The 25,599-nt window shown below is 46.7% G+C and overlaps 1 protein-coding gene across 1 annotated transcript in view; it reads left to right on the top strand.

Annotated features, from left to right (window-relative positions):
- LOC107113600 (aldehyde oxidase 1-like) overlaps window positions 1–25,599 on the top strand; it is a gene marked incomplete at its 5' end in the record, with an annotated part of 71,318 nt that overhangs the window by 38,248 nt on the left and 7,471 nt on the right. Inside the window, 14 exon segments of the mRNA XM_015414948.1 lie at window positions 1,936–2,060; window positions 3,625–3,758; window positions 6,846–6,933; window positions 9,100–9,186; window positions 9,986–10,177; window positions 11,246–11,473; window positions 14,174–14,269; window positions 15,578–15,706; window positions 17,818–17,892; window positions 19,421–19,473; window positions 21,206–21,320; window positions 21,801–21,866; window positions 23,196–23,384; window positions 24,589–24,756. Of these exon segments, the coding sequence (XP_015270434.1) occupies window positions 1,936–2,060; window positions 3,625–3,758; window positions 6,846–6,933; window positions 9,100–9,186; window positions 9,986–10,177; window positions 11,246–11,473; window positions 14,174–14,269; window positions 15,578–15,706; window positions 17,818–17,892; window positions 19,421–19,473; window positions 21,206–21,320; window positions 21,801–21,866; window positions 23,196–23,384; window positions 24,589–24,756 (1,745 nt within the window).

The raw sequence follows: 25,599 nt of genomic DNA, 5'->3' as shown, positions 1-25,599 counted from the left end.
CCCTGCCAGTGTTTGCTTCCTGCTGTAGTCTGGTGATGTAATCCTGGCTTCTCCTTGCTGTGCCCTTGTCTAAATTTTTCAATGATCTTCCTGTACCTTCTCTAGGCCACTCTCCCTCCTGCTGCGCCTGGTTACATTCTGTTGGATCCCTGCCAGTGTTTGCTTATTGCTGTAGTCTGGTGATGTAATCCTGGCTTCTCCTTGCTGTGCCCTTGTCTAAATTTTTCAATGATCTTCCTGTACCTTCGCTAGGCCACTCTCCCTCCTGCTGCGCCTGGTTACATTCTGTTGGATCTTCAATCTGGCCATCTGTGGGACTCGAAATATGCGGAGAACTGTCCTACCGCCTCTGGTCCTTTCGCCCACCAGTCTGGGAGTCATGGAGCAATCTACTAAGCCCCATTTTTATCTTAATGGGTTTTACTCCCATCTGACACAATTCTAAGCAAGTGGTTTTAGGACTACAGGATCCATCTTGCCTTTCACCTGCCAGGCCAGTCCGTAGTCTTGACCAGTGTTCCCTCTAAGCTGAGTGAGTGTGAGCTAGCTCACAGTTTTTAGCCTCAGGTTCACACATTTTTGCCTTAGCTCAGGAAGGATGGCTCCAGAGCAAACTAAATTACGCAGTAGCCAAATCACTCGCTCACAACTTTAATGCCAGGAGCTCCCCAAGTCGAATTTTTGCAAACAAGACTCCACAGCTTAGAGGGAGCGTTGGTCTTGACTTCTCGAGACAGACTGACCCAATCTCGTTCAGCTACAGCAGGGGTCCCCAACGTGGTGCCACACACGATGACCTTTTCTGGCACCCACCAAGTGTCTTTAGAAAGCGGGTGAGGCCAGGTGGGGCTGTTACCCAGAAGGGCTTCCGATTGGCCACTAGAGGTCTGATTGGCCGTGCAGATGAAAATACTGCTATTTCAGCAGCAGACGCCACCCCAGTGTTGGTTTTATTCACACTCTCATTCCTCTTTCCCAGTGCATTTTTTAAAAAATTGCCCCCCTCTCCCCTGCCCTTGACCGTCTGTGTTTCTGTGTGTAGTTCTGCCTCCCATGGTCGCCATTTTGTGGTTTGCTCTGCCTCCTACAGCAGCCATTTTGTGGTGGGCCCGTCACCCTGTATAAGAATCCCAAAGATGCCCACGCTCTCAAAAAGGTTGGGGACCCCCTAAATCAGAGCCTCCTCACTTCCCAGGCTTCCACAGATGTCATGGCCCCTCTGTGTTTTCTACCATAAGAACATAACATAAGAATATAAGAGAAGCCAATGCTGGATCTGGCCAATGGCCCATCCTGTCCAACACTCTGTCACACAGTGGCCAAAAATACCAAGGGGCCATCAGGAGGTCCACCAGTGGGGCCAGGACAGTAGAAGACCTCCCACTGTTCCCCCCCCCATCACCAAGAACACAGAGCATCCCTTGCCTCAGACCCAGAGTTCCTATCTATACCTTGTGGCTAATAGCCACTGATAGACCTCTGCTCCATATGTTTATCCAGTTCCCTCTTGAAGCTGTTCATGCTTGTGGCTGCCACCACCTCCTGTGGCCGTGAATTCCATGTGTTAATCACTCTTTGGGTGAGAAAGGGAGAAAAGTACCTCTTTCTCTACCTGCTCTATCCCATGCATAATCTTGTAAACCTCAATCATGTCACCCCTCAGTCATTGTTTCTCCAAGCTAATGAGCCCCAAGTGCTTTAACCTTTCTTCGTGGGGACCCCTGCTCTAGCTGAATGAGATTGGGTCAGTCTGTCTTGAGAAGTCAAGACTAAGGCCTGGTCTGGTAGGTACCATGTTTGAGATGCTGTGGGAAGAAGCAGAGGAATTGTTACCAACCTGTCCCTGAGCTTCTCATCTGCCTTCTTCCCACCAAAAAGACCAGACTCCTCAGTTCAGGGGGAACTGAAGACTTTTCCTTCCTTTTTTTGGAACAGGTGAGATCCTTATTGGGGGGCAGCGTCACTTTTACATGGAAACTCAGAGTATTCTTGCGGTTCCGAAAGGGGAAGATCGAGAAATGGATATCTATGCATCCACTCAGCATCCAGCATTTGTACAGGTTAGAGGGCATGATCACTCTTGTCGTAATCTCTTAGACTAAGAAGTACAACTAAATGAAGTTGTAGAACAACGTTGGAGTCCAGCGGCACCTTTAAGACCAACAAAGTTTAATTCTGGGTATAAGCTTTCGTGTACAGGCATACTTCTTCAGATGCGTGCACACAAAAGTTTATACCCAGAATAAAACTTTGTGGGTCTTCAAGGTGCCGCTGGACTCCAACTTTGTTCTGTTGCTCCAGTCCAACACGGCTACCCACCTGAATCTAAATGACGTTGTGTGTGTGTGAGGTGCTTTCAAGTCACTTCCATCTTATGGTGACCCACACACTCTAAAATGCACTTTCGGTCTACTTTCAATGCACTTTAGTGATTGTTTGGAAATGAGAAGAAGACGAGAGGGCAGAGACTGGATTTATGCCCCGCCCTTCACTGCCCAAAGGAGTCCCAGAGCGGCTTACAATCTGTGAGGTAGGTGGGGCTGAGAGAGCTCTCCTGAGAACTGTCCTAGAGAGAACAGCTCTGAAAGACCTTGGGATTGACCCACGGTCACACCGGCAGCTGCATGTGGAGGAGTGGGGAACCACACCCGGTTCTCCCAGATTAGAGTCCGCGCTTCTGACTACTACACCAAACTGTGTAGTGTAGGGTTTTGCCAGTTTACACGGTAAAATTCAGTTACAAAGTGCATTGAAAGTGGGTTAAAAATGCATAACTCGGCGTGTGCATGTGAAAGTGAGTGTGATAGCATTGGTCTGCCTCACTGGTAGGGTTGCCGGCTCTGGACTGGGAAATACCTGGAGATTTTGAAGGTGGAGCTTAAGGGGGGGTGGGACTTCATCTAGGTATAATGCCATAGAGTCTACCCTTAGGGTTGGGAAGTACTTGGGGACTTGGGGGATGGAACTCGAGGAAGGTGGGGTTTGGGGAGGGCAGAGACTTCGATGAGATGTAATGCCACAGAGTCCACCTTCCAAAGTGGCCATTTTCTCCAGGAGAACTGATCTCTATTGTCTGGGGATCAGTTGTAATGCGAGGAGATCTCCAGCTGTCACCTGGAGTTTGGGAACCCTCTCCGTTCTCCAAAGCAGCCATTTTCTCCAGGGGAACAGATCTCTATCATCTGGGGATCAATTGTAATAGCGGGAGATCTCCAGGTGGCGTTGACGACTCTACTCACTGGGTTGCTGGACTGTAATTACATATTTTTTAATCTTTGCCTTGCCATTGTATGATTTGGCTTGTCAGTCACCGAACTGAGGAAAGGTAAGGTATATATTTTTAAATAAGCAAATGTGTATGAAACATTTTCAGCGTTTAGGAAATTCCTGTCCGTTTGCTGTACAAATGCAAATAAAGTGTATTTGAAGGCTAACCATATTCAATCACTATTTCTCAGAAAATTAAGTTTTAAAAGCACCACAGAGTATTTCTTTGGGTCCAGAGAGACTGAAAAAGCGTTGTGAATTTCGTTTCGTTTTGGTTTTTTGCAAAATCTGTCTATTATGCCAAACGGAAAACAGCCCTGTTCAAAAACAAAAAACAGCGTTTTACATTTTTTGCAGGATTTGGTGGCGTCATGCTTAGGCGTCCCAAGCAATCGGATTATGTGCCACGTAAAAAGAATTGGAGGAGCTTTTGGTGGGAAGCTGCTGAAAACGAGTCTGTTGGCTTGTGTTACGGCCGTGGCCGCCAAGAAGTGAGTGCGTGTACTGAGCACGGTTCAGGAACGTGGCGGCGGTAGGGCATGAGACATGAGAAAATCGTGTCATGAATTACTGCAGCATGTTGGGAGGGGCCGTGGCTCAGTGGCAGAGCCTCTGCTTGGCATGCAGAAGGCCCCTGGTTCAGTCCCTGACATCTCCAGTTAAAAGGACAAAGCAGTAGGTGATATGAAGGACCTCTGCCTGAGACCCTGGAGAGCCGCTGCCAGTTTGGTGTAGTGGTTAAGTGTGCGGACTCTAATCTGGGAGAACCGGGTTTGATTCCCCACTCCTCCACTTGCACCTGCTGATGTGACCTTGGGTCAGTCACAAGCCCTGGCACAGCTGTCCTTGAAAAAGAGCAGTTTGTGCCAGAGTTCTCTCAGCCCCACCCACCTCACAGGGTGTCTGTTGTGGGGAGGGGAAGGGAAAGGAGTTTGTAAGCCGCTCTGAGACACCTTTGGGTAGTGAAGGGTGGAGTATAAATCCAGTCTCCTCTCCTCCTCCTCCTCCCAGTCTGAGTAGACAATACTGACCCTGATGGACCAGGGTAGCTTCAGGCGGGCCCGATCTCATCAGATCTCCTTTATGCCCCCCCCCTCGATCGGCCATCTAAGATAACAGCACTCTAAATTGATGAAATCCATACTTTCCCCTTGATCAGAGATGGCACTCAGGGTCATAACAGAGGTGAGGACAACAGCTTCCACACCGATATCCACTAATTTTCCTTGAGGGAAGCATGATCAGTATTTACCAAATGGTGGTGGCGGACAGTGTGGTCAAGTCACAGCCAACTTATGGCGACCCTGTTGGGCTTTCAGGGCAAGAATAAGATGAAGAGATTGGATGTATACCCCGCCCTTCACTACCCGAAGGAGTCTCAGAGCCGCTTCCTTTCCCACCCCCTCCCCACAACAGACACCCTGAGAGGTAGAGGGGGCCGAGAGAGCTCTTTCGAGGACTGCTCGTGAGAGAACAGCTCCGAGAGAACTTGTGACTGACCCAAGGTCACACCAGCCAGCTGCATGTGGAGGAGTGGGGACTCAAACCCGGTTCTCCCAGATTAGAGTCCGCGCTCTTAACCGCTACACCAGACTGGCTCTTATCTGATGAACGGAGATGAACAGAGGAGGTAGACTGCCATTGCATGTCTCTGCATAGTGATCCTGCCTGGACTTCCTGGGTGGTCTCCCATCCAAGGACTAACCAGCAATGCTCCCTCTAAGCTGTGGAGTCCTGTGAGCAAAAATTTTACTTTGTAAGCTACTGGCATTAAAATTGTGAGCGAGCCATTTGTCTACTGCATAAATCAGTTGGCTCTGGAGCCATCCCTTCCTGAGCTAAGGCAAAAATGTGTAAGCCGGAGGCTAAAAAACTGAGCTAGCTCACACTAACTCAGCTTATAGGGAACACTGCCAACCAGGGCTGACCCTGCTTAGCTTCCGAGATCTGATGAGATCGGGTTAGCCCGGACCATCCAGGTCAGGGCTAAACTTACTTCTTATCTGGGTGCTCGCCAAAAACTTGGACTTTGCTTTATCACATGTCATATTTTAAGAACATAAGAGACGCCAATGTTGGATCAGGCCAAAGGCCCATCCAGTCCAACACTCTGTATCCCACAGTGGCCAGAAATACCAGTGCCATCAGGAGGTCCACCAGTGGGGCCAGGACATTAGAAGCCCTCCCACTGTTGACCCCCCCCCAAGCACCAAGATGACAGAGCATCACTTGCCCCAGAGCCCCTATCTATCCCTTGTGGCTGATAGCCACTGATGGACCTCTGCTCCATATGTTTATCTAATTCCCTTTTGAAGCCGTCCATGCTTGTAGCCGTGAATTCCATGTGTGAATCACTCTTTGGGTGAAGAAGTACTTCCTTTTATCCGTTCTAACCCGACCGCTCAGCAATTTCATGCTCAGCAAATTTTGTTTGCCTTTCAAATTGATTGATCTTTTTTTTTTTAAAGGTCAGAATGCTTGTAGGCATTTTTCCCAAGTTGGGTACAGTTCTCCCCCACACACACACACTGCTTTTGAACTTGTCCTACCTCTGTGGATGCCAGCAATGAAGTTACTTTGTCAACACCCACTGCACACCCTGAACAAAATATTAATACATTTGTTGTAATTAAATGTAATGCATCGCATTGATTAAAATGGTAGTGCTTAGAACAACATTTAAATTTAAAGATTTACTTTTCCCTGGATGGCACCCATCATCTTTTGATATTTTACAAGCTGGGGGTCGCAAAGAATTGGAAAAGAGGGAACGACTTGGAAACCCCTCCTCACCTCCAAAATCTGTTTGGTTCCTGTGAATGCTGTAAACTCTCAGGGGAATGAGTAGGCCAATTCCTTCCCAGTTTGGTGTAGTGGTTAAGCGTGTGGAGTCTAATCTGGGAGAACCAGGTTTGATTCCCCACTCCTCCACGTGCAGCTGCTGGTGTGATCTCGGGTCAGTCACAAGTTCTCTCAGAGAGGTTCTCTCAAGAGCAGTCCTTGAAAGAGGTCCCTCAGCCCCACCTACCTCACAGGTCATCTGTTGTGGGAAAGGAAAGGAGATTGTAAGCTGCTCTGAGGCTCCCAAGTGAAGGGCAGGTATAAATCCTCCTCCTCCTCTTCTTCAAACATTTTCTCTCCCCCACACACACACACACTCTGTTCTCCAAGTTCCCCGTTCTTTGGTTTGATGGTGATAGTAGTGCTTTGGCAGGACTGTTTGAGTGTCGTAATGGAGCAGGGTCGCCTGCTCTCAGCTGGGAAATACCTGGAGATTTGGGGGGGTGGAGCCTGGGGAGGGAGGGGCCTGGGAAGGGGAGGGACCTCAGCAGGGCAGGATTCCGTGCAGTCCACCATCCAGAGCGGCTGTTTTCTCTCTGATCTATACGGTCTGGAGACCAGCTGTAATTCTGGGAGGTCTCCGGCCACTACCTGGAGGTTGGCAACTTCATCACTCAGAACAAGCGCTTTCCTTGCCGGATGGGCTGAGCCAGCTCTGTCCGTGACATCAGAGGACAAACTCTGAGAAAGGTCTCCAGTAATCAGCTTCTCCCCCCCCCTCTTTTTTTTTGGTCTAGGACAGGCCGTCCCGTTCGGTGCGTTCTGGACAGGGGCACTGACATGTTAGTCTGCGGAGGTCGGCACCCCGCCATCGGCAAATACAAAGTAAGCCGTGCGGCAGACCCGTGTGCTGTGGGGTGGTTCGTAGGAAACAATCACACCTCAGTGTGCAAGCAGAGTTGGAAACGGGAGTCGTGCCCTGACTCAGGTGTACGTTCCCTGGTCGCTTTAGGCAGCCCACTTTTCCCAGAGCCAAACATGACAGAACATTGAGAGATCTCTTAATCCCTTCTTGTGCTTTGACGATTTGTGGTATGGGGTATAGTTGGGTGCGGAGTACTCTGCTTATCCCAGAGTTCTGTGTAAATGCTAAATAGTGTTACGAAGACCGTTCCAGATGGTCAACCGTGTTGGTCTGAAGCAGCAGGACAAAATTAGAGTCCAGTGGCGCCTTGAAGGTTTATTCAAGGTATGAGCTTTTTGGCCACCGTGTGACACAGAGTGTTGGACTGGATGGGTCATTGGCCTGACCCAGCATTAGCTTCTCTTATGTCCTTAGGTGCACGCACACTTTTTCAAATACCTTTAGACATTTATCTGCTATTCGGACACATTTATTGCTTTACTGCTGTTGACCTTATAACCTTAGAAGCCAAAAATGAGAGATCACGGGAGGAAGTGGAATTCCAAAAACAACATCCGTGACAAAAATAACAGAGAGTCAATAAAGATAAATTACAAAGATGTTTACTATAGTAATTTCTGTAGAAAATTTACTTCCATTATCGCTCATACACTAACGAATACTGCGCAATGAACAATCCGTTTCACAGTATTTGCTTTATCTGAGCGTGTAGCAATCCCAGTTCTTATCAATCACTACTTATCAACTCCCGAAGGAAACATTCCATGTTGACTCTCTAATAACAGAAGAACCCAGGGTCTTCACAATGTATATAACCTTGGCTTGTTATTTTTGACCCTGCGTATCTTAAACATCATCATGTTACATGTTAATTTCCCTGTCTATAAGTTTGAACCTTACACACCATTCCAATGTATTTGAAAAAGCGTGCGTGCGCACGGAAGCTCATACTTCGAATAAAACGTTGCTGGTCTTAAAGGTGCCACTGGACTCTAAATTTGTTCTAGTGTTATGAAGAGCTGGATTTGAGTCCTGTAGCACCATAGAGACAAACAAGATTTTCAGGGCATGAGTTTTCGAGAGTCAAACTTCCCTTTGTCAGAGCTTTGAGTCTCAAATGCTCATGCCCAGAAATCTGATTTGTCTCTAAGGTGTTGCTGGACACAAATCTGGCTCATCTACAGCAGACCAACCGGGCTACCTTCTGAAACTATCTAGTGAGGGTTTTTTGCATAGCGCAATTTTTCTAGAAGAAGTTTTCCCCTTCGGATCCCTTCTCACCAAACACTGTCTCTTTCTGATCAACAGGAAACATGCAGATGCCCATGCAGGCCCTTTAGAAAAAGCAAAGATCACTTGGCTGAGAGACAGGTTGGTGTAGTGGTTAGGAGCACGGACTCTCATCTGGGAGAACCGGGTTCGATTCCCCGCTTCTCCACATGCAGCTTCTGGTGTGACCTTGGGTCAGACACAAGTTCTCTCAAGGGCAGCCCTCGAAAGAGCTCTCTCAGCCCCACCGACCTCACAGGGTGTCTGTTGTGGGGAGGGAAAGGGAAAGGGATTGTACGCTTGTTCTGAAACTCCTTCAGGTAGTGAAGGGCGGGGTATAAATCGGATCTCCTCCTCCTCCTCCACTCAGTGTCTCCATCAGGCCCAACTGAAACTCACAAGTGTTGTGGAAATGTTTATGAAACGTCCTGTCTGTGACCCTCTCAGATTGTCCTGGTTTGTGTGTCGCAGCCGTAAGAAGGGAAGAGGGTTTACTTACATTTGACTGATTTCTGTTTGATAGGGTTGCCTGGTCCCCCTGACCACCGATAGGGGTAGTAGGGTTGCCAGATCCAGATTGGGGAAGTCCTGGCGATTTGGGGGTGGAGCCTGGGGAGGACAGGGACCTCAGTTGGGTACAATGCTATAGAGTCAACCCTCCATCCATTTTCTCCAGGACAGCTGATCTTTGGGGTCTGGAGATGAGATGTAATTCCAGGGGATCCCCAGGTCCCACCTGGAGGCTGGTAACCCTGCTGTTCAGGATTCATGTCTTCTTCCTGCTGTACAAGTATAGCTAAGTGAACAGTACCACTATAACAGACCGCAAAATAAACTGAACATTCAATCCCCTTCAGATTGGCTTCATGAATAATGGCAGAATTTTGGCCATGGATGTCAGTGCGTATATAAATGGAGGATGTACTCCCGACGATTCCATTTTGGTGAGTATTCCTTTAAGGTGATTTTCAAGTAGTGGTAAACAATTCTCTTAATGAAATCGGGTGGAAAGGGGGGCCAGATATTGTACATCCTTTTGCGGCCCAGCAAATTAGCATTCAACATCATGAAGATGTTTGAACAGATGTAAGCAGGAATAACAAGCTAAGTTTATATGGTCACCAATTGTTTGGATTTAATTCCAGGAGGAAAACAGTGAAGCAAATAAATATGTCAAAGAAAATTTGCTTCACCGTTTCCCCCCTGAAATTAAATCCAAACAATTGGTGACCATATAAACTTAGCTTGTTATTCCTGTTTGCATCTGTTAAAACATCTTCATTATGTTGTACGCTGTTCAGCCTCTACCTATATGTATGGACTGGTAACTTCCATTTCAGTGTATCTGAGGAAGTTGTGTGCACACAAAATCTCATGCCTTGAATAAAACAGCTGATCTCAAAGGTGCCACTGGACTCAAACCTTTTTCTACTGCTTCAGACCAACAGGGCTGCCCACCTGGATCTATAAACATTTGTGCTGTTTCTTGCGTATATTTTTCCTGCCTCTCACATGATAAAAATTAACATACATGTGCTAAGGCATCACAGTTTACAACTCTGTCTCTCTGCTATTCGTTATATTGTAATTTTGCTTGCAGAAAATTGAGGCATTCTTAAGCCTTTCAGCTTTTTTTACCGCAACGCAAGACATTCTTTCCCCATGTGAGTTTCCTCGTAAGACAACTTAGCAATGTAAGCTGAACAGCGCTGATGCCCGCTCATTAATGTCCCCATAACGCAGGTTGCAGAGATACTCCTATTAAAAATGGATAACGCCTACCACATCCCGAATGTACGATCCTGCGCTCGTGCTTGCAAGACTAACATAACGTCCAACACAGCTTTCCGGGGATTTGGCTTCCCACAAGGCGGATTGGTTACCGAATCCTTTATAACGCGTGTGGCGGCCAGATGTGGTTTATTACCAGAGCAGGTGAGGGGAAAGAAGAAGGATGGAGTGCTTATTCTTAATGAAAATTTTAGAACAAACACAAAAGGGGACCCGCTGTTGCCAAGAGGACTTTGGGAAATGGTGTGAGAGTGTGAATGCTGGATATTAGTCCCAGGGCTCCCCGTCGGAAGAGGCCTGAAGAAGAAGGAAAGAACTGGGGCTCGAGAGAAACATGTATGTCTGTGAGTTATCACAGGCCTCTCGGAGGATTTCCCAGCAGCCCTTACCAGGACTACCTGGGACAGAAGCATCACAGTGTTCCCAGTAGAGGAAGAGAACACTTTTCAACTTCTCCTAATTTTACTCTCACTAACATGAATGGGTTAATGATCGCCACCAGAACCGGCCCCGTAGTTGGAAATTTTGGGTTGGTGGGGCATGAGGAAATTTTGTGGGGCACCCGGGTGGGGGGTGGGGGGGTCAGCTGCACGCCTTCCCTGAACTCCAAGCGTCAGAACTCTGGCTACAGCATTCTGTACTAATTGTAGCTTGTAGCCAACCAGTTTGGTGTAGTGGTGAGGAGCGCGGACTCTAATCTGGGAGAACTGGGTTTGATTCCCCACTCTTCCACATGCAGCTGCTGGTGTGACCTTGGGTCAGTCACAAGATCTCTCAGAGCTGTTCTCAAGAGCGCAATTCTCGAGAGGGCTCTCTCAGCCCCGCCTACCTCACAGGGTGTCTGTTGTGGGGAGGGGAAGGAAAAGGGGTTGTAAGCCGCTCTGAGACTCCTTCGAGTAGTGAAGGGCAGGGTATAAATCTGATCTCCTTTTCATCCTCCTCCTCTTCTGTACAGTCTTCAAGGGGGGCCCCACATAGATCTGATTTATGGTTATATAAATGCCACCAAAACAGTTTTATGACCTGGTAGTGTAACAAAATGAGTCCTTGATTTTGAAACGCTCCTACATGGTGTCAGGAGGCCCCAAATCAATTCCCACCAATATTCGCAGAAAGCCTGGGACAGGTTTTACGTAAATATATCCAGAATTTCAAAGTTCATTGTCATTTATCTTTTGGTGTTCAGTGTTTATTGTGATTCTTTGATCCCAGGTTAGGGAAATCAACATGTATAAAGAAAACGGACTAACGCCCTACAGACAAGAGTTCAAGCCCCAGAACCTGCTTAGGTGTTGGAAGGAATGCATGGAGAAATCTGCCTTTCACACCAGAAGAGCAGCTGTGAAGGAATTCAACAAGCAAAGTTACTGGAAGAAAAAAGGGATTGCCATTATACCCATGAAGTTTCCGGTTGGTTTTTGCACACGCGTTCTAGGTCAGGTCAGTTTGTTTTGAAAAGATACATAAATATCGTTATGGGAAGAGTTGTTCAAGCCGGTACACTGTTTCCCCAAATTGCAAGGAGGAGTTAGTGGACACTTTGTGTCCGTGGGTGCTTTGGTTTGGCCGGAGGAGGAGGGGAGCCTGGGGTGAACTGTGCTGCCTTCCTCCTCCCCCCCTGAGAAGTACCAGGCGGTGGGGGTGGGCGAGCTGACTACCCGCTGCCTCAGCTGCCTCAGACGGCGTGCAGGGATGGAGGAGGCAGGCAGGGGGAGGAGCTCGCTGCTGGTAACACGTGACTCGTCACGTGACCCTGTGGTGATCCTCCCATGCCTTATAGCATTGTTGTTACTGGGTTCAATGGGGGGGAAAACAATTACCTTAGAAGCACAGAAGTTTTACATAGTATCCCAGAGCCTCCACATTTCCTGGTTAAGGGGACAATGCTGTTCAAACAAATTACAATGGTAACAAGAGAAAGAAATTTTACTCACACAAATAGATGCACATCTTACATGACGTATTTTGCCAGTTGATTTCAGTGGGTAAAGGCTGGAGTGCACAGGCCTGCACCTGTAGGGCTGCCAAATGCCCCCGGGGGGTGGATTTCCCCCCCGCTTTCAAGCCCCGATTCCGCGGGAATCGGGGCCCGGGGGAAACCCCACCCCCGTGTGCGCGTCACCTGGAAACAAAGAGTTTTCCCCTCAAATGGCGTGGCCCTGCCCCCAGCGTGCAACGTCACTTCCAGGTGATGCGCGCGCGCACACACGAGCTGGACGCCGGCCGGGAGCCCCCCGCTCCCGGCCAAAATGAATTTGGCAACCCTACACAGCTCCAAGCCCAGGTAAGAGAGAGAAGAAGAAGAAAGGTCCTAAATAAGATGAAAATGGAAGGCAAGCAACAGCCAAAGAGGCTCAACATCTAACCGATGCGTGGTCGGGGCCAACTGCCCAGTGTACCCCAGTGAGAGAATTCTCTTAACCCTTTCCCTCCCAGTTCCTCTTGCATGTAGAGTTACAATGTCCAACAGTTGTAGGGTTGTCATTCCCCCGGCAATGCCGGGGAAACCCCCCAATTTTGGGGGCTTCAGCCCACCGCCCGCTGTCCACTGTCGTCTCTGGGAATGGCGTGCTAAGAGACAGGGAGCAGCCGCTATTTTTGGTGACAGTGTTACACTTTGTACCACGTCTTTTGCAGGTGTGGGACCCCAGTTAGGGCAGGGTCGGGGGGCTGTGGCTCAGCGGCAGTGCGTATGCTCACCGTTATTTATTTATTTCAACTTATAGCCCTCCCTCCCCTGCATACTAATTAAATTAGCCAAAAATAAATTAAATGAAAATAAATAATAACTTCTAAATTTAACTAAATTACTGGAGGGTGCAGGCATTGCGGGTAGGCAGGGCAGAATGGCATGGGAGGATCACCACAGGGTCACGTGACGAGTCACATGTTACCAGCAGCGAGCTCCTCCCCTGCCTGCCTCCTCCATCTCTGCACGCCGTCTGAAGCAGTTGGGGCAGCGGGTAGTCAGCTCGCCCACCCCCACCGCCTGGTACTTCTCAGGGGGGGAGGAGGAAGGCAGCACAGTTCACCCCAGGCTCCCCTCCTCCTCCGGCCAAAGGAAGGAAGGAAATTGCCCTTTGAGCCGGTGTGGCGGCGGCCCAAAGCGGCGTGGCTGACACAAGTTACTTAAATTGAACAGAAAAGGGAAGATTGGGGTTGTGGCATAGCTGATGCAGTAGGGGGCGCCACCTGCTGCGCTCCCACGCAGGCTGCGGCCCTTATTCAGCCTGGAGCCAGTGCAGCTGGTTGTATGTGGGCTGTCGATGGAGTCCCTGTAAGAACCCGCACTGCCACATTCTAAACCTGTTGTGGTTTCCGGGTCAGTCTTGAGGATAGCCCTGCATAGAGTTGAGTGGCCATGCAGGAGGTCCCAGGTTCGATCCCCAGCATCTCCACTTGAAAGGATCAGATAGTAGGGGAAGCAAAAGACCTCTGCCTGAGAGCCCGGAGGGCCCTGGAGAGTAGGAATAGGCAATACTAGCCTAGAGGGACCCATGGTCTGATTCAGTGTGAGGCACCTTCACATGTGTGTGTGAACTCCTGAATAAGAATGGGATTAAGCACTGCTCTTGTCCCACCAGCTTCCAGGTTTTTCTGTTCCCATTGACATTATAGTACCACTGTACAGGTAGTTGTTACATCATGTTGTGTTCTGCGCAACATTTGTGCTGCACGGGCATAATATTTTATTCTTCTGGCCCAGGAGGCTTTCTCCAGCCAGTAAGTGTAACTTCAGAAATGCAGCCGAGACTTACCTGAAAGGGCCGGATTGCTGTGCGGGCCGGAGAGGGCTTTAGGAGAGCCCCCTTCCCTGGGTGTAAACAACTGGATTAGGCTGGAGCCTCGGGTGGCCGTGCCAGCCGGTGCCACGTCATCTGGGTGGGGCCAGCCCGTTTGGCCAGTTCAGGTCTTGGCTGGCTCAGGGTGAGCTAAGCTGGTGGACACAGCAGTGCATGGCAGTGCAGTTGCACAGCCGTGCAATTTTTGTGGGTTTTCTCAGTTCGTTTTTTCTATAGTCATTCAAATGAAACCAGCTCTCTTTTGTTGACTTAGGTTAATACCCCCCCAGATACCGCTGCTCATTTTCTAAAAGTTCTGTGTTTGTTCCTTTATTCCGTTGTGCTTTGGGCTTGGTAGGCAGCCGCTCTGGTTCATTTATATACCGATGGGTCCGTGCTGCTGACGTACGGCGGCGTAGAAATGGGACAAGGACTTCACACCAAAATGATCCAGGTACTCAAGTATCTCTCGTTAACTTGTATGAAACAATTTTGTATGAGATTTCATTTTTCCTTCGTTCATTAAACAATTAAAAGGCCTCTTGTCTGTGTGGTCTGTGAAAGAGGATTTGCAATATTTTCTTGAGACTTTCAGCTGCCCTTGCCCCTTTGTCAAATCTTCTTAACCCACAGTAGTTCATTTTTGTTTGGTTGTTCCCTGGAAGCCAGATTTTAAAGGATAGAGATAGTTTACCGCATCCTGCACTTTGTGTCAGGTTGTCACTGTGTTTGTGAAGCCCGCTCAAGTCTTTTCGTCTTTTAAATTTTTTATTTTCTAAGCTACAAAACTACAGGGTCAGGGTAGTGGAACAACGTAAAATAAAGAGTAACAAGGATCCATAATACAGAAATATAAGATTGTTGATACAGCTCTATTATCTTAATAGTACAACATGAAGATTCTAATACAAAAGTGTCAAGCAAGCAATCACAATCTCTTTAGCTAAGGTGTAAAGATCATGGAATTAAGGTTATGCATTAAAAATAAACATCAGGCTATCAAAACTAATCTGTTTTGCAATTTCCTTTCCTCTTATCAAAATCCAAATTCGTTTTTAAATGGTTTAGGGGCAACAGCCCCTAGTTCTGTTTCAGGATCAATGAGTTTTGCCAGACTCTTCGAGATGGTATCACAGTCTTCCCCATCGTTCTCTTCTTCTTCTTCTTCTGTGTCTTTGTTCTCCTCCACTTTCTCAGGTCCATCTTCCGCTTTCTGTTGTTGCTTCAGGAACATCCGCTTTATTTCTTTCTCGCTGAAATTTCTTTGAGTTCCTAATAGCCTAAGGAAAAACCCAGATCACAGTGGAACACAATGTAAACGGCTTAATCACAGTTAAAAGAAACCGTGGTCTTGTGTTATGTCAGAACCGAGCCATTGTTTTGGTGTATCTTATAGAACTGAAGTCTTCTGGCAATTATGAAGGCTGGGTGGGAGGAAGGCATATAAGCGATGGCTGCGGCAGTCGTATTGGTCTTAAATGATGATGCCAACACATGGAAACTGGTAATGGCTTTGCCAGCCGGAAGATGGCAGAAACTACTGTGATATTGTGGGCCCGGAGCTGAAATTCTCCAGCTCGGCCAGCTGCCCAGTAATTAACCACATGAGCACCATTCCACCTTTTTTTCCTGCTCCAGAAGAGAATCCAAGACAATAGCATGTGTTGAATGAATTTTGGGCTGTACCACTTTTGGATTGTACTGTATAAAGACCCCGCTTGTCCTTAATGCAGATAATGTCCGCATTCATCCCTCTTCCTAGGTTGCTAGCCGAGAATTAAAGATGCCGATGTCAAATATTCACTTTTGTGAGACAAGTACAACGACGGTCCCTAATGCGTGTGCTTCAGTAGGTTCCATGGGAACGGATGTCAACGGGATGGCAGTGAAGGTAACGTAGGAGCGTTAGTAAGACTGTGAGCCTGAGCTCAGCTCTCTGTGCTATGGAAGGGAAGCAACCAGAGACAGGGCTTTCTGAGTGGTGGCGCCATCTTTATGAAATGTCCTTCCTCATAATTTGCATTTATTGGATTTATTTCATTGGATTTTAGGTACCAAGTTAAATAGTCAAATAGCCATTTTAGCACACTGAGTTGCGATTTTAGCACACTGAGGTGTTTTACAGGCTGTGATTTTATAATACTGACTTTATTGATGGCTGTTTTGTCATATTAATTTTTATTATTTTAGTGTTGGGATTTTTGTTCTTGTTTTGTTTCGGACAGTTTGAAATTAATTTTATATGGATTTGAATTTCTATTATTTATTCATTCATTCATTCATTTTTCACCCACACAACCAAAAGTTTGGAGAGATGGGATATAAATGTTCAAAATTAATCTTCGAGCTAATGACAGGAATCCAAGTTTTCCCAGTACCCCCGTTAGCATATCAAAGTATACTGATATGGAGCTGCTTCTGATAGTTAAAGTTAGTTATTGCCACCAAATCTGCTCAACCAGTTTCAGTACATATTTAGTCAGAAGTGTATTCCTAGTTAGGTGCTATGCACAGTTGCTTATCAGTAACTTTGGTTGGTTCCAAGGTTTTTCCTTTCAAGTGGGTGCACTTAGGTTTGCAACATTAAAAAAATGGCAAATGTCTGATTATCATTTAGTCAGTTTTCAGTTATATACCCTGTTTGATAGTGAATAATGTAGGTTACTAGATTTTCTGCTGAGGCACTCTGTGGCGCACTGCTTATTTTGGGGGGTCTGTTTTTACTTTAAAATTACTCTTTGTATATAAACTGCTGCCACCAGGAATTCAAAATTCCAAAAATCTCTCTCTGCTGCTGGTAATGTGACCTAGGGTGTGGGCATTTCAGAGGTTTATGTGGCCCTGAGGAAGGATTGAACTGAAATCTGGGATATACTTAAACAATATTTAATTTATTGATTAAAGATCAAAAATAAGTTGCTGGTTACCTTTAACTGTTTTGAGAATAAAGAACTTTTAAATATAACTGGGTAAGTATCACACACAGTCCTTCTGACACTAAAATTCCACACTGTAAGGAACTCTTTCATATGGGCAGCCACACTGGCTAAGCTCTTTGTCTTATGGACTCTCTCAAAACTTTAGAGTCACACCGACTCTCCTCATAGCTCTTCCACACTTCACTTTTTCAAAGACACATACACAGAACTCTTTAAGTTTCCACACACAACTCTGTCATATCACTCACTGAATTCCCTCAAGACACACACACCAATTCACTCCAAACAGCTCCTTTCACACTCTCAGTCATCCACCAATCATAGCACACTTGTCTCCCTCTATCACTCTTCTTCCAGCACTGCACTCAAACCAAACATTTAAAGACACACACTCACTAAAACAAGGAATCATTACACGCTCTCTTTTCAATGCTGTGGGTTTAATATATAATCTGTGTTGTGAGTATTATCAGGCCTGTAGCCAGGATTTTGTGGCTTGTGCGGCAACTATTTTTGTGGTGGGGCTGAACTTCTCAGTGCAGAAGGAAAAGCCATTTAGCCAATAGAAAGCCACCAGCTAGGTCTCTAACTTGCAAGCTGTCAACCAGTTTAGATGACAGTTCTCAGCTGCTGCAAGTTAATCTCTTCTGCCAGCCTAAGCAACAATTCTGAGAACAAGCCGGCAGGTGGGGGTGATGATTTCTATAGTCAAGAAAGCTAACACTTAGGCAGAAAAACTCTCTTCAAGGAAACCAGTTTCTTGACACAGAGTTAGAAGGGATCCTAGAGGTCACGTACTCCAACCCCCTTGCTCAGTGCAGGAATTAGTCAACTACAGCACCCTACTCTTCTTAAAGGAGTGCACACCTTTAAATTTTTTTTCAAATTACTGAAAAAAGCATGTACAGGAGAAATCCTTGCAGAGCTGTGCCTTTAAGAAAGGGGGCAGAGCCCACAAAAGCCCCACCGTAGCTATGGGCCTGAGTACTATAGAAATGAAGGAATCTGAGTTCTCTCACAGCCAGATTTCCTCTTTCTTCTTTCTGTTCCCGCCAACCGTCAGGATGCCTGCCAGACTCTTCTGAAGCGCCTTGAACCGGTCATTTCTCAGAATCCAAAGGGCTCTTGGAAAGAATGGGTGAGAGCATTTCTACGGATGACATGGTTTTAGAAAACAACAGGAATCTGAGCTGTAATAAAATCCTCTTGGGGCTGGTTCATAGTAAAAGAGGGTGTGGCATGATTGGAGTGGAAGCGGAGTGTCGTCCCCCGCAGTTGGTATTCGGGGACAGAAAGGGTCTGACCCCTGCGGGATCCGTGGAGGCCTGGCTCAGCAAGAGCGGGCTGGCTTGTCATTTAAGATGGCTAAGTAGAAGCGATCTTAATCGGGATGGGGTCTGTCTTCAGGGAGAATGACTGGAGCGTCTGGCTGGCCAGAGCGACTCAAGTCGGTTCTCTCATAAGGGATTCAACTGAAACGGTTGCCAGTCAGATTGGCCGTAAGCTCTGAAGAGATTTAATTAACTTGAATATTAAACCCTTCTGTAACAGTCTTCCTCTGAGAAAGAAACTCAGGCCCCAGTCACACAGCAAAGTTGCCGCGGGAGAGGCACGGAAGGTGGGCGGATTATCCGGGCGCGATCACACCCCAATATCTGGGAAGTGGAGCGCACCCGTGGCTTACCGCTGACAATGCGCCTTAAAAAACGAGTACCTCCAAGGTACTAGTAAACGTTTGCCACGGGCTGTCTCCAGACGCCGGTGGTGTGATCATGCCGGCGCGCGGCATTCCCCTCCGGTCCCTCGTTTACCCGCCGGTGCCAAGGGAAGGACCGGTGGTGTGCCACGCGCACGACTGATCAACTGAAACAGTTGTCAGTCAGATTGGCCGTAAGCTCTGAAGAGATTTAATTAACTTGAATATTAAACTCTTCCGTAACAGTCTTCCTCTGAGAAAGAAACTCAGTAAGCATTTTTTTATGTAGTGTAACAGGTGACCAGAAGCTCTGCCCCAAGGAGTGTTTACATAGAAGCGCAAGCTCTCAGAAGACTGAATTCAAACTTTGCCATTCTTGGGCAGTGGCCAGTGATTTGTCTTTTGATCAAAGTAATTAACAGTGGGCCATCTGTAGCACATTTTAAGAACAGGCTATAGCTGCGTCTGAGGCCTAATTCTTGTGGTTATATGCCATGATGCTCAGTTGTGTCTAGTTTTGTCCCAAACTACTTTCTTTTCTTTTTTTTCAAACAAATGAAACCACGGAAACAGTGGGAGAGCAGCGTAGAAAGGAGGAATGTTTCCAACCTGCACAGTAGCAGGGAAGTACATTCTTTCTTGTTCCCCATCTGCAGTCTGATGTGGCTGCAGCGATTCCTAAGATTTACCAATTCTTACATTTCCCGCCGCCCTTGTAAAATGCTACTGGCACATTCAGAGTTTCTGCAGTAATGTGTACGTGTACTGGATGGTATTAAAAGCAGCGCTGTTGTTTTGGCTGAAGAACTCTGAGCTAGGAGTAACTTACTGTTTTTTCCCCTACCTTCCTACATATGGAAGAGATGTGCTAGAGGCAAAATTGCTTGCTGGTTTTTGCACGGTACTGTAGCGTGTTTATACAATATGGTTTGGAGGAAGAATAAGCTTACTATAGTTCTCTCTTCTACAGGCAAAGGAAGCTTTTGAACAGAGCATTAATCTGTCAGCAACAGGTTTTTTCAGGTAAGACGTTTGAACTCCTTTCGGCAGCCTATGTCACCTGATGAACTAATAACTTTAAGAAGTCAGCGCCCAAGGATACTACCAGTGCAATCCTGAACACAGTTGCATCCTTCCACTTTGATGGACTTAGAACAATTTGACTCTGTTTAGGATTACACTGTTCTGACAGAACATGATTAAGCGAGGATTGCATTGAATATGAATGAATAACTTTGTATTTTCGGTGACATTGTAGCCTTTCCAGATTTAAAAATAAAGAGCAGGGGTCGCATCACAACTACAACACCAGAAAAGAAAATATTCGCTCAAGAAGTCTGAATACGTGATTGGTGGAAAGCATTTGAGGATGCTTACCTGTGGAGGTTCATGTACTGAGTTAAAAGTGCCGTTCTTCATACAGAAGCCTTTCAGAGATTTGTTTTCTTAAAAGAAAAGCTTTATAGGACTGCAGGGAATTCTGAATGCTTAAGACTGAGTATGATTAACAGCCTGAAGGTGGGACTTGGATTTCTCCCAGAATTACAACTGATCGCCAAGCTACAGAGATCCCTTCCCCTGGAGGAAATGGCCGCTTCAGAGAGTAGATAATGCTGTTATACCATGGAGTCCAGGAGAACTGAAGTCCTAGAGTGGCTACAGAGTGTGAATGCTGTAGAATTTCTGTTTCTCTTATGGCATGCCATAGAGACTAGGATAAACTGGTAGTCACCTGTTAATAGAACAAAAGTTAGAGTCCAGTGGCACCTTTTAAGACCAACAAAGTTTTATTCAAGCTGTGAGCTTTAACGTTGTTCTATTGCTTCAGACCAACACGGCCGCCCACCTTCAGTCACCTGTTAAGATACTAAAGGCCAGAGGCTGGTTGGAGATTGAGAGACAAGTGAAACTGCTTGTGACTGTGTCATGGGCCTTCAGAGTAGACTTTCTCCTTGACATTGAGAAGAACCTGAAGAGGACTTTAAGAGGTTTTTTAAAGTTGAGTGGAACATGACCAGATCGCAGCCTGTAAGATGGGGCTCTTCTACCGGGCTTTCCGTTAAGGCAGCGGGCATCCATTTTGATCTGCGCCCCCCCCCTCCAGTGACCTCAGATCCTAGAAGCCGATTGAAACGATAACATCGCCAGAATTAATACCATCTGTCAAGGCACACTATGTGTTTTTTTAGTGTTTTACTGATTTTAAGGAATTTAATTAAAGTTGTATCAATGGTTGTTTTAAATTGTATGTCTGCAGTCTTGCAGATCTGTATGTTTGGAACCTGCCCCTGACCCTGCTATGCGGGGAGGGCGGGATACAAATCCAATAAAATAAATAAATAATGGCCTGCCCAGGTGCCTCACTGCGTCTGCGCTAGCTCCGAGCCTCAGAGAGCCGACTTGCTTTGGCTCCTTGAGAGCCTCAGAAAGCCGACAGCCAAACTTGATGTCTGGTGAAGACGGTGTGAGGTGCCTGGGCCGGCCATTAGACAATGGCCCACCCAGGCGCCTCACTGCATCTGCGCTGGCCAGCAAGTTGGGCTGTCGGCTGTCCGAGGCACTCGGAGAGCTGATGGCCGCTCTCACTGGCTGGCGAAGACTGGGGGAGGAAGGCTCTGTCCTAATCATGCGGGGGGGGGGGCACTCAGCCCCTAAAGCTCACTGCTGGCTTCAGCCCTGTGCTGAAATGCCATTGCCATGGATGGCACCGTTCCATAGCTTTCACTCGCATCATTCTTTCCACCACTTCTTCCAGGGGTTATGAAGCAAACTTTGACTGGGAGAAGGGGGAAGGCTGGCCGTTTGAATATTTCATTTTTGGAGCTATTTGCACCGAGGTTGAAATAGACTGTCTGACTGGAGATCGCAAGGTAACCACTGGACTTTACTTAGGAATAAAGCAAAACCTATAGCTGATATTCTGCAGTACTTTCAAGTTAGGCTTGGAAGGTTTCGTACAGCTTAGTTTCTTGGACACTCTTCAAGTCTACGTATGTATGTTTGTGTTGTGTTTGTTCCTTATAAAAGAAAATTAAAATTAAAAAGTCCTTTTTTAAAATCTCATTAAATACAAACTCTGACACGTCTAGCTGTTTTTTCTCAGTTAGTGTACTGTGTTTCCTCTCCTCTGATTTTAAAATTTTTATTTAGGACTGCATTTGACTAATTTAGTTTTTCTTTATTGGAAGTGCTAACTGAGATTTTAAACTGTCATCTTTTATATGCTTTATAACTGTTGTTTTATTTCTGTTGCAAGCCACCTTGAGTGCCACCTGGTAGAAAGGTGGTTAATAAACGTTATAAATAAATAAATGATGTAATACAAACTTTCAATTTGTACTTCTTGACAGAATGTCACAACAGACATTGTTATGGATATTGGCTGCAGCATCAATCCTGCAGTGGATATAGGTCAGGTACGTCATGAGAATGTATTTGTTTTCGTGGTTCAGCTATACAAAAGAGTCCTCCATCTCTTATTGGCGCACACTGCACAGCAACATCTAAGGCCGCATCCTGCACTGAACGGGTATCTAGTAGAGGAGTGCATTTGGCTATATCCAAACCAAAAAAGTCTGGTATTTTCCAGCTATTCTCTTAGCTGGATATAGATTGGGGTATTTTTTTTGGCTATCTGAAATGGCCAATCCACAAAAATCCCGATAAGATTTGGGATTTTTTGGGACCGCAAAACAGTTGAATTTAAGGGTTGTTTAAAGGGATTGCAATCCCTTTAGACGCCTTCCAGGTGAATTCACCACTTGGAGAAGGCATTTAAAGGGACCACAATCTCTTTAAACACTTCCCCCCCCCTACACTGAAACCAATGGAGGATGGAGTCACCTTCTTTGAGGGTCCACTGAATTGGATCCCATAGTCCAAACTTTTTGAAACATGAGGGGTTTGCTGTACAGTGAAAAAGAAGGCAGAAAAATAGACACAGTGATAAGGATGCAATCAGTGTTCCCTGTAAGCTGAGTTATTGTAAGCCAGCTCACAGTTTTTTAGCCTCCGGCTCGCACATTTTTGTCTTAGCTAGAGAAGGATGGCTCCAGAGCAAACTAATTTATGCAGTAGCCAAATCGCCCGCTCACAACTTTAATGCCAGGAGCTCACAAAGTAGAATGTTTGCTTACAAGACTCCTCAACATAGAGGGAACATTGGATGCAATGTCTGTTTATAAAATTCTGGAGATCTAATGATATTATTAACTATGATTCCATTTTGTAGCATATGGTTCTGCCTTTTTAATTATTGTTTTTTGTGAGAGCCTGCATGGTGTAGTGGTTAAGCGCAGCAGACTCTAATCTGGAGAACCAGGTTGGATTCCCCCACTCCTCCACATGCGGCCTGCTGGGTGACCTTGGGCCAGTCACAGTTCTCTCAGGACTCTCTCAGCCCCACCTGCCTCCCAAGGTGCCTGTTTTGGGGAGAGGAAGGGAAGGTGACTGTAAACTGCTTTGAGACACATGAAGCCTGCTGGGTGACCTTGGGCCAGTCACGGTTCGTTCAGGATTCTCTCAGCCCCACCCACCTGCCTCACAAGGTGCCTGTTGTGGGAAGAGGAAGGGAAGGCGATTATAAGCTGCTTAAGGTAGAGAAAAGCAGGGTATAAAAACCTACCCTTCTTTTTGTTTGTTTTATTTAATACTTTAAAAGAAATTAATTTCTAGCTAATGCTACCTTTAGCACAAGGTGGTAGTTAGTAGAGCTCTGGTACTCAAGTGTTACTTCCTGTTGTTAGATCGAAGGCGCCTTTGTTCAAGGTCTTGGACTTTACACAATGGAGGAAATCAAATACTCCCCCGAAGGCGACCTCTACACAAGAGGTCCAGATCAGTATAAAATCCCTGCGGTGTGTGATATCCCTGAACATTTCAGTGTCTCCTTGCTGGCTTCTTCCGAAAGCACAACAGCCATCTACTCGTCCAAGGTAAGAGAACTAAATCCAAGCTGTATTAAACACTAACGAATCCCAGTATTGAGATAAAAGAGACATTTGTAAGATAAATTTATAAGAGAAAGGAATTATACTGAGATTAAGCTGTTCATGGTTCAGACCCTGAAGATTATGTTATTATTTTTTTTGAAAACATTGGCTGCAGTTCTCTGTCGCTTGATATATGCATGGTTGTCATTGAAATTAGCTGGGATCTAAGTGTGCATTAGGGATGCCAGCCTCCAGGTGGGACCTGGGGATCCCCCCGGAATTACAGTTCATCTCCAGAATACAGAGATCAGTTCCCCTGGAGAAAACATGCTTTGCAGGGTGGACTCTATGGTACTGTCCTCCAGCTGAGGTCTATGGTTGCCAGGTCTTCCCAGGCAGCTGGCAGGGGATGGGAAGTGGGCTTACCAGGAGCTGGGACTCTCACCCGATGTTTCAGTGAGATCCCCAACGTGACTTCCGACATGACTCTGAAGTAACGTTGGGACGTCAGGGCGACTCTCTGGGGTTTTTTTGGGGGGGAACTCTATGGTAGAATTCACTTCTACCATAGAGTGTTTCCCCAAAAACCAGAGCATCACCCCAACATCCCCATAAAAGCTAATCAAAAAACAGTTTTGTTTTGTTTTTTAATAGAAATGGCTCTACAGTTAATCTGTGTACATGGGGGAGGGCGGCAGGAGTGACTCAGTGTTAAGAATATCTCTAAGAAATTCCAACAAGGTTAATGGGGCGTGCTGATGACATATGTAGGGAAGTGCTATACTTTATGTCCATCAGTGGCTATTAGCCACAAGGTATAGACGGAAGACCATTTTTGGCCACTGTGTGACACAGAGTGTCGGACTGGACGGGCCTTTGGCCTGATCCAACATTGGCTTCTCTTATGTTCTTATGTTTAAGACTCTGTCTGGGGCAGTGATGCTCTGTTTTCTTGGTGCTTGTGGGGCAACAGTGGGAGGGCTTCTAGAGTTCTGGCCCTGCTGGTGGACCTCCAGAATTGCACCTGGGTTTTGGACTCTGCATGACGCAGAGTGTTGGGCTGGGTGGGCCATTGGCCTGATCCAACATGGCTTCTCTTACGTTCTTATGTAAAATAGACCATCTCTTTTCTAACATGCTTCGAAAGGCCTCCCCCCCAATCATTCTCTTTTTATGCATTTGTTTTGCGTTGCTTTGTTTTTGGCAGGGCCTTGGTGAATCGGGGCTTTTCCTGGGATGCTCCGTGTTCTTTGCATTGTGGGACGCAGTGGCCGCTGCAAGAAGAGAAAGGGGGTTGTCTGGGGACTTTGGGCTGAACAGTCCCCTGACCCCGGAACGCATTCGAATGGCCTGTGTGGACCAGTTTACTGAAATGGTAAAGAGGTTTTCCGCTTGTGTTGAGACACTGCGTAATCGATCCCTGTTCATCCAGCAAAGAAAGGCAACCAGGATTGGTTTAATTTCAGTGTTCCTCTGTCCGAACCCGGGGCTGAAAAATCATCTGGTATCAGGAGGCCCTATCCCCCCAGATTAAACTAACCTTGATCTAGGGAGTTAAGGGTTGCTTAACATGCAACGCCCAATACATTGTCTGGCAGTGTTACCGTGGGCAAAAAGATCTACTCATTTTGGAAGCTGATCCTCCTCCACAGTTTTCACCAGTTTCTGGTTTGGGCATTGAAGTCACAGACACATGGAGCTGCCTTATACTGAATCAGACCATTAGTCCATCGAGGTCTGGGAGCAGATTTCCAGGGTTTCAGGTACAGGTCTTTCCCATCACCAGCCACTTGATCTTTTCACCTGAAGACGGTAGGGATTTGTCCCTGGGATCTTCTGCATACCAAGCAGATGCTCTACCACTGAGCCACAGCCCCTCCATCTGAGGAGTTAGAGTATCTGCTTGGCATGCAGGAAGAGGAGGAGGAGGATGGATTTAGACCCCACTCTTCATGACCCGAAGGAGCCTTAGAGTGGTTTACAATCCCTTTCCCTTCCCCTCCCCACCAGAGACACCCTGTGAGGCAGGTAGGGCTGAGAGAGCTCCCCCGAGAACTGCCCTTGAGAGAACAGCTCTGAGAGAACTTGTGACTGACCCAAGGTCACACCAGCAGCTGCAAGTGGAGGCATGGGGAATCAAACGCAGTTCTCCCAGATTAGAGTCCATGCTCCTAACGACTACACCAAGAAGGTCCCAGACACAACTTCATTTAGATTT

The sequence above is a fragment of the Gekko japonicus genome, unplaced genomic scaffold (assembly GCF_001447785.1).
Source record: "Gekko japonicus isolate JY-2015 unplaced genomic scaffold, Gekko_japonicus_V1.1 scaffold3429, whole genome shotgun sequence".
NCBI classification, from domain to species: domain Eukaryota; kingdom Metazoa; phylum Chordata; class Lepidosauria; order Squamata; family Gekkonidae; genus Gekko; species Gekko japonicus.
Note: the sequence above shows the minus strand (reverse complement) of the source record. Positions and strands in the feature narration are given on the sequence as shown.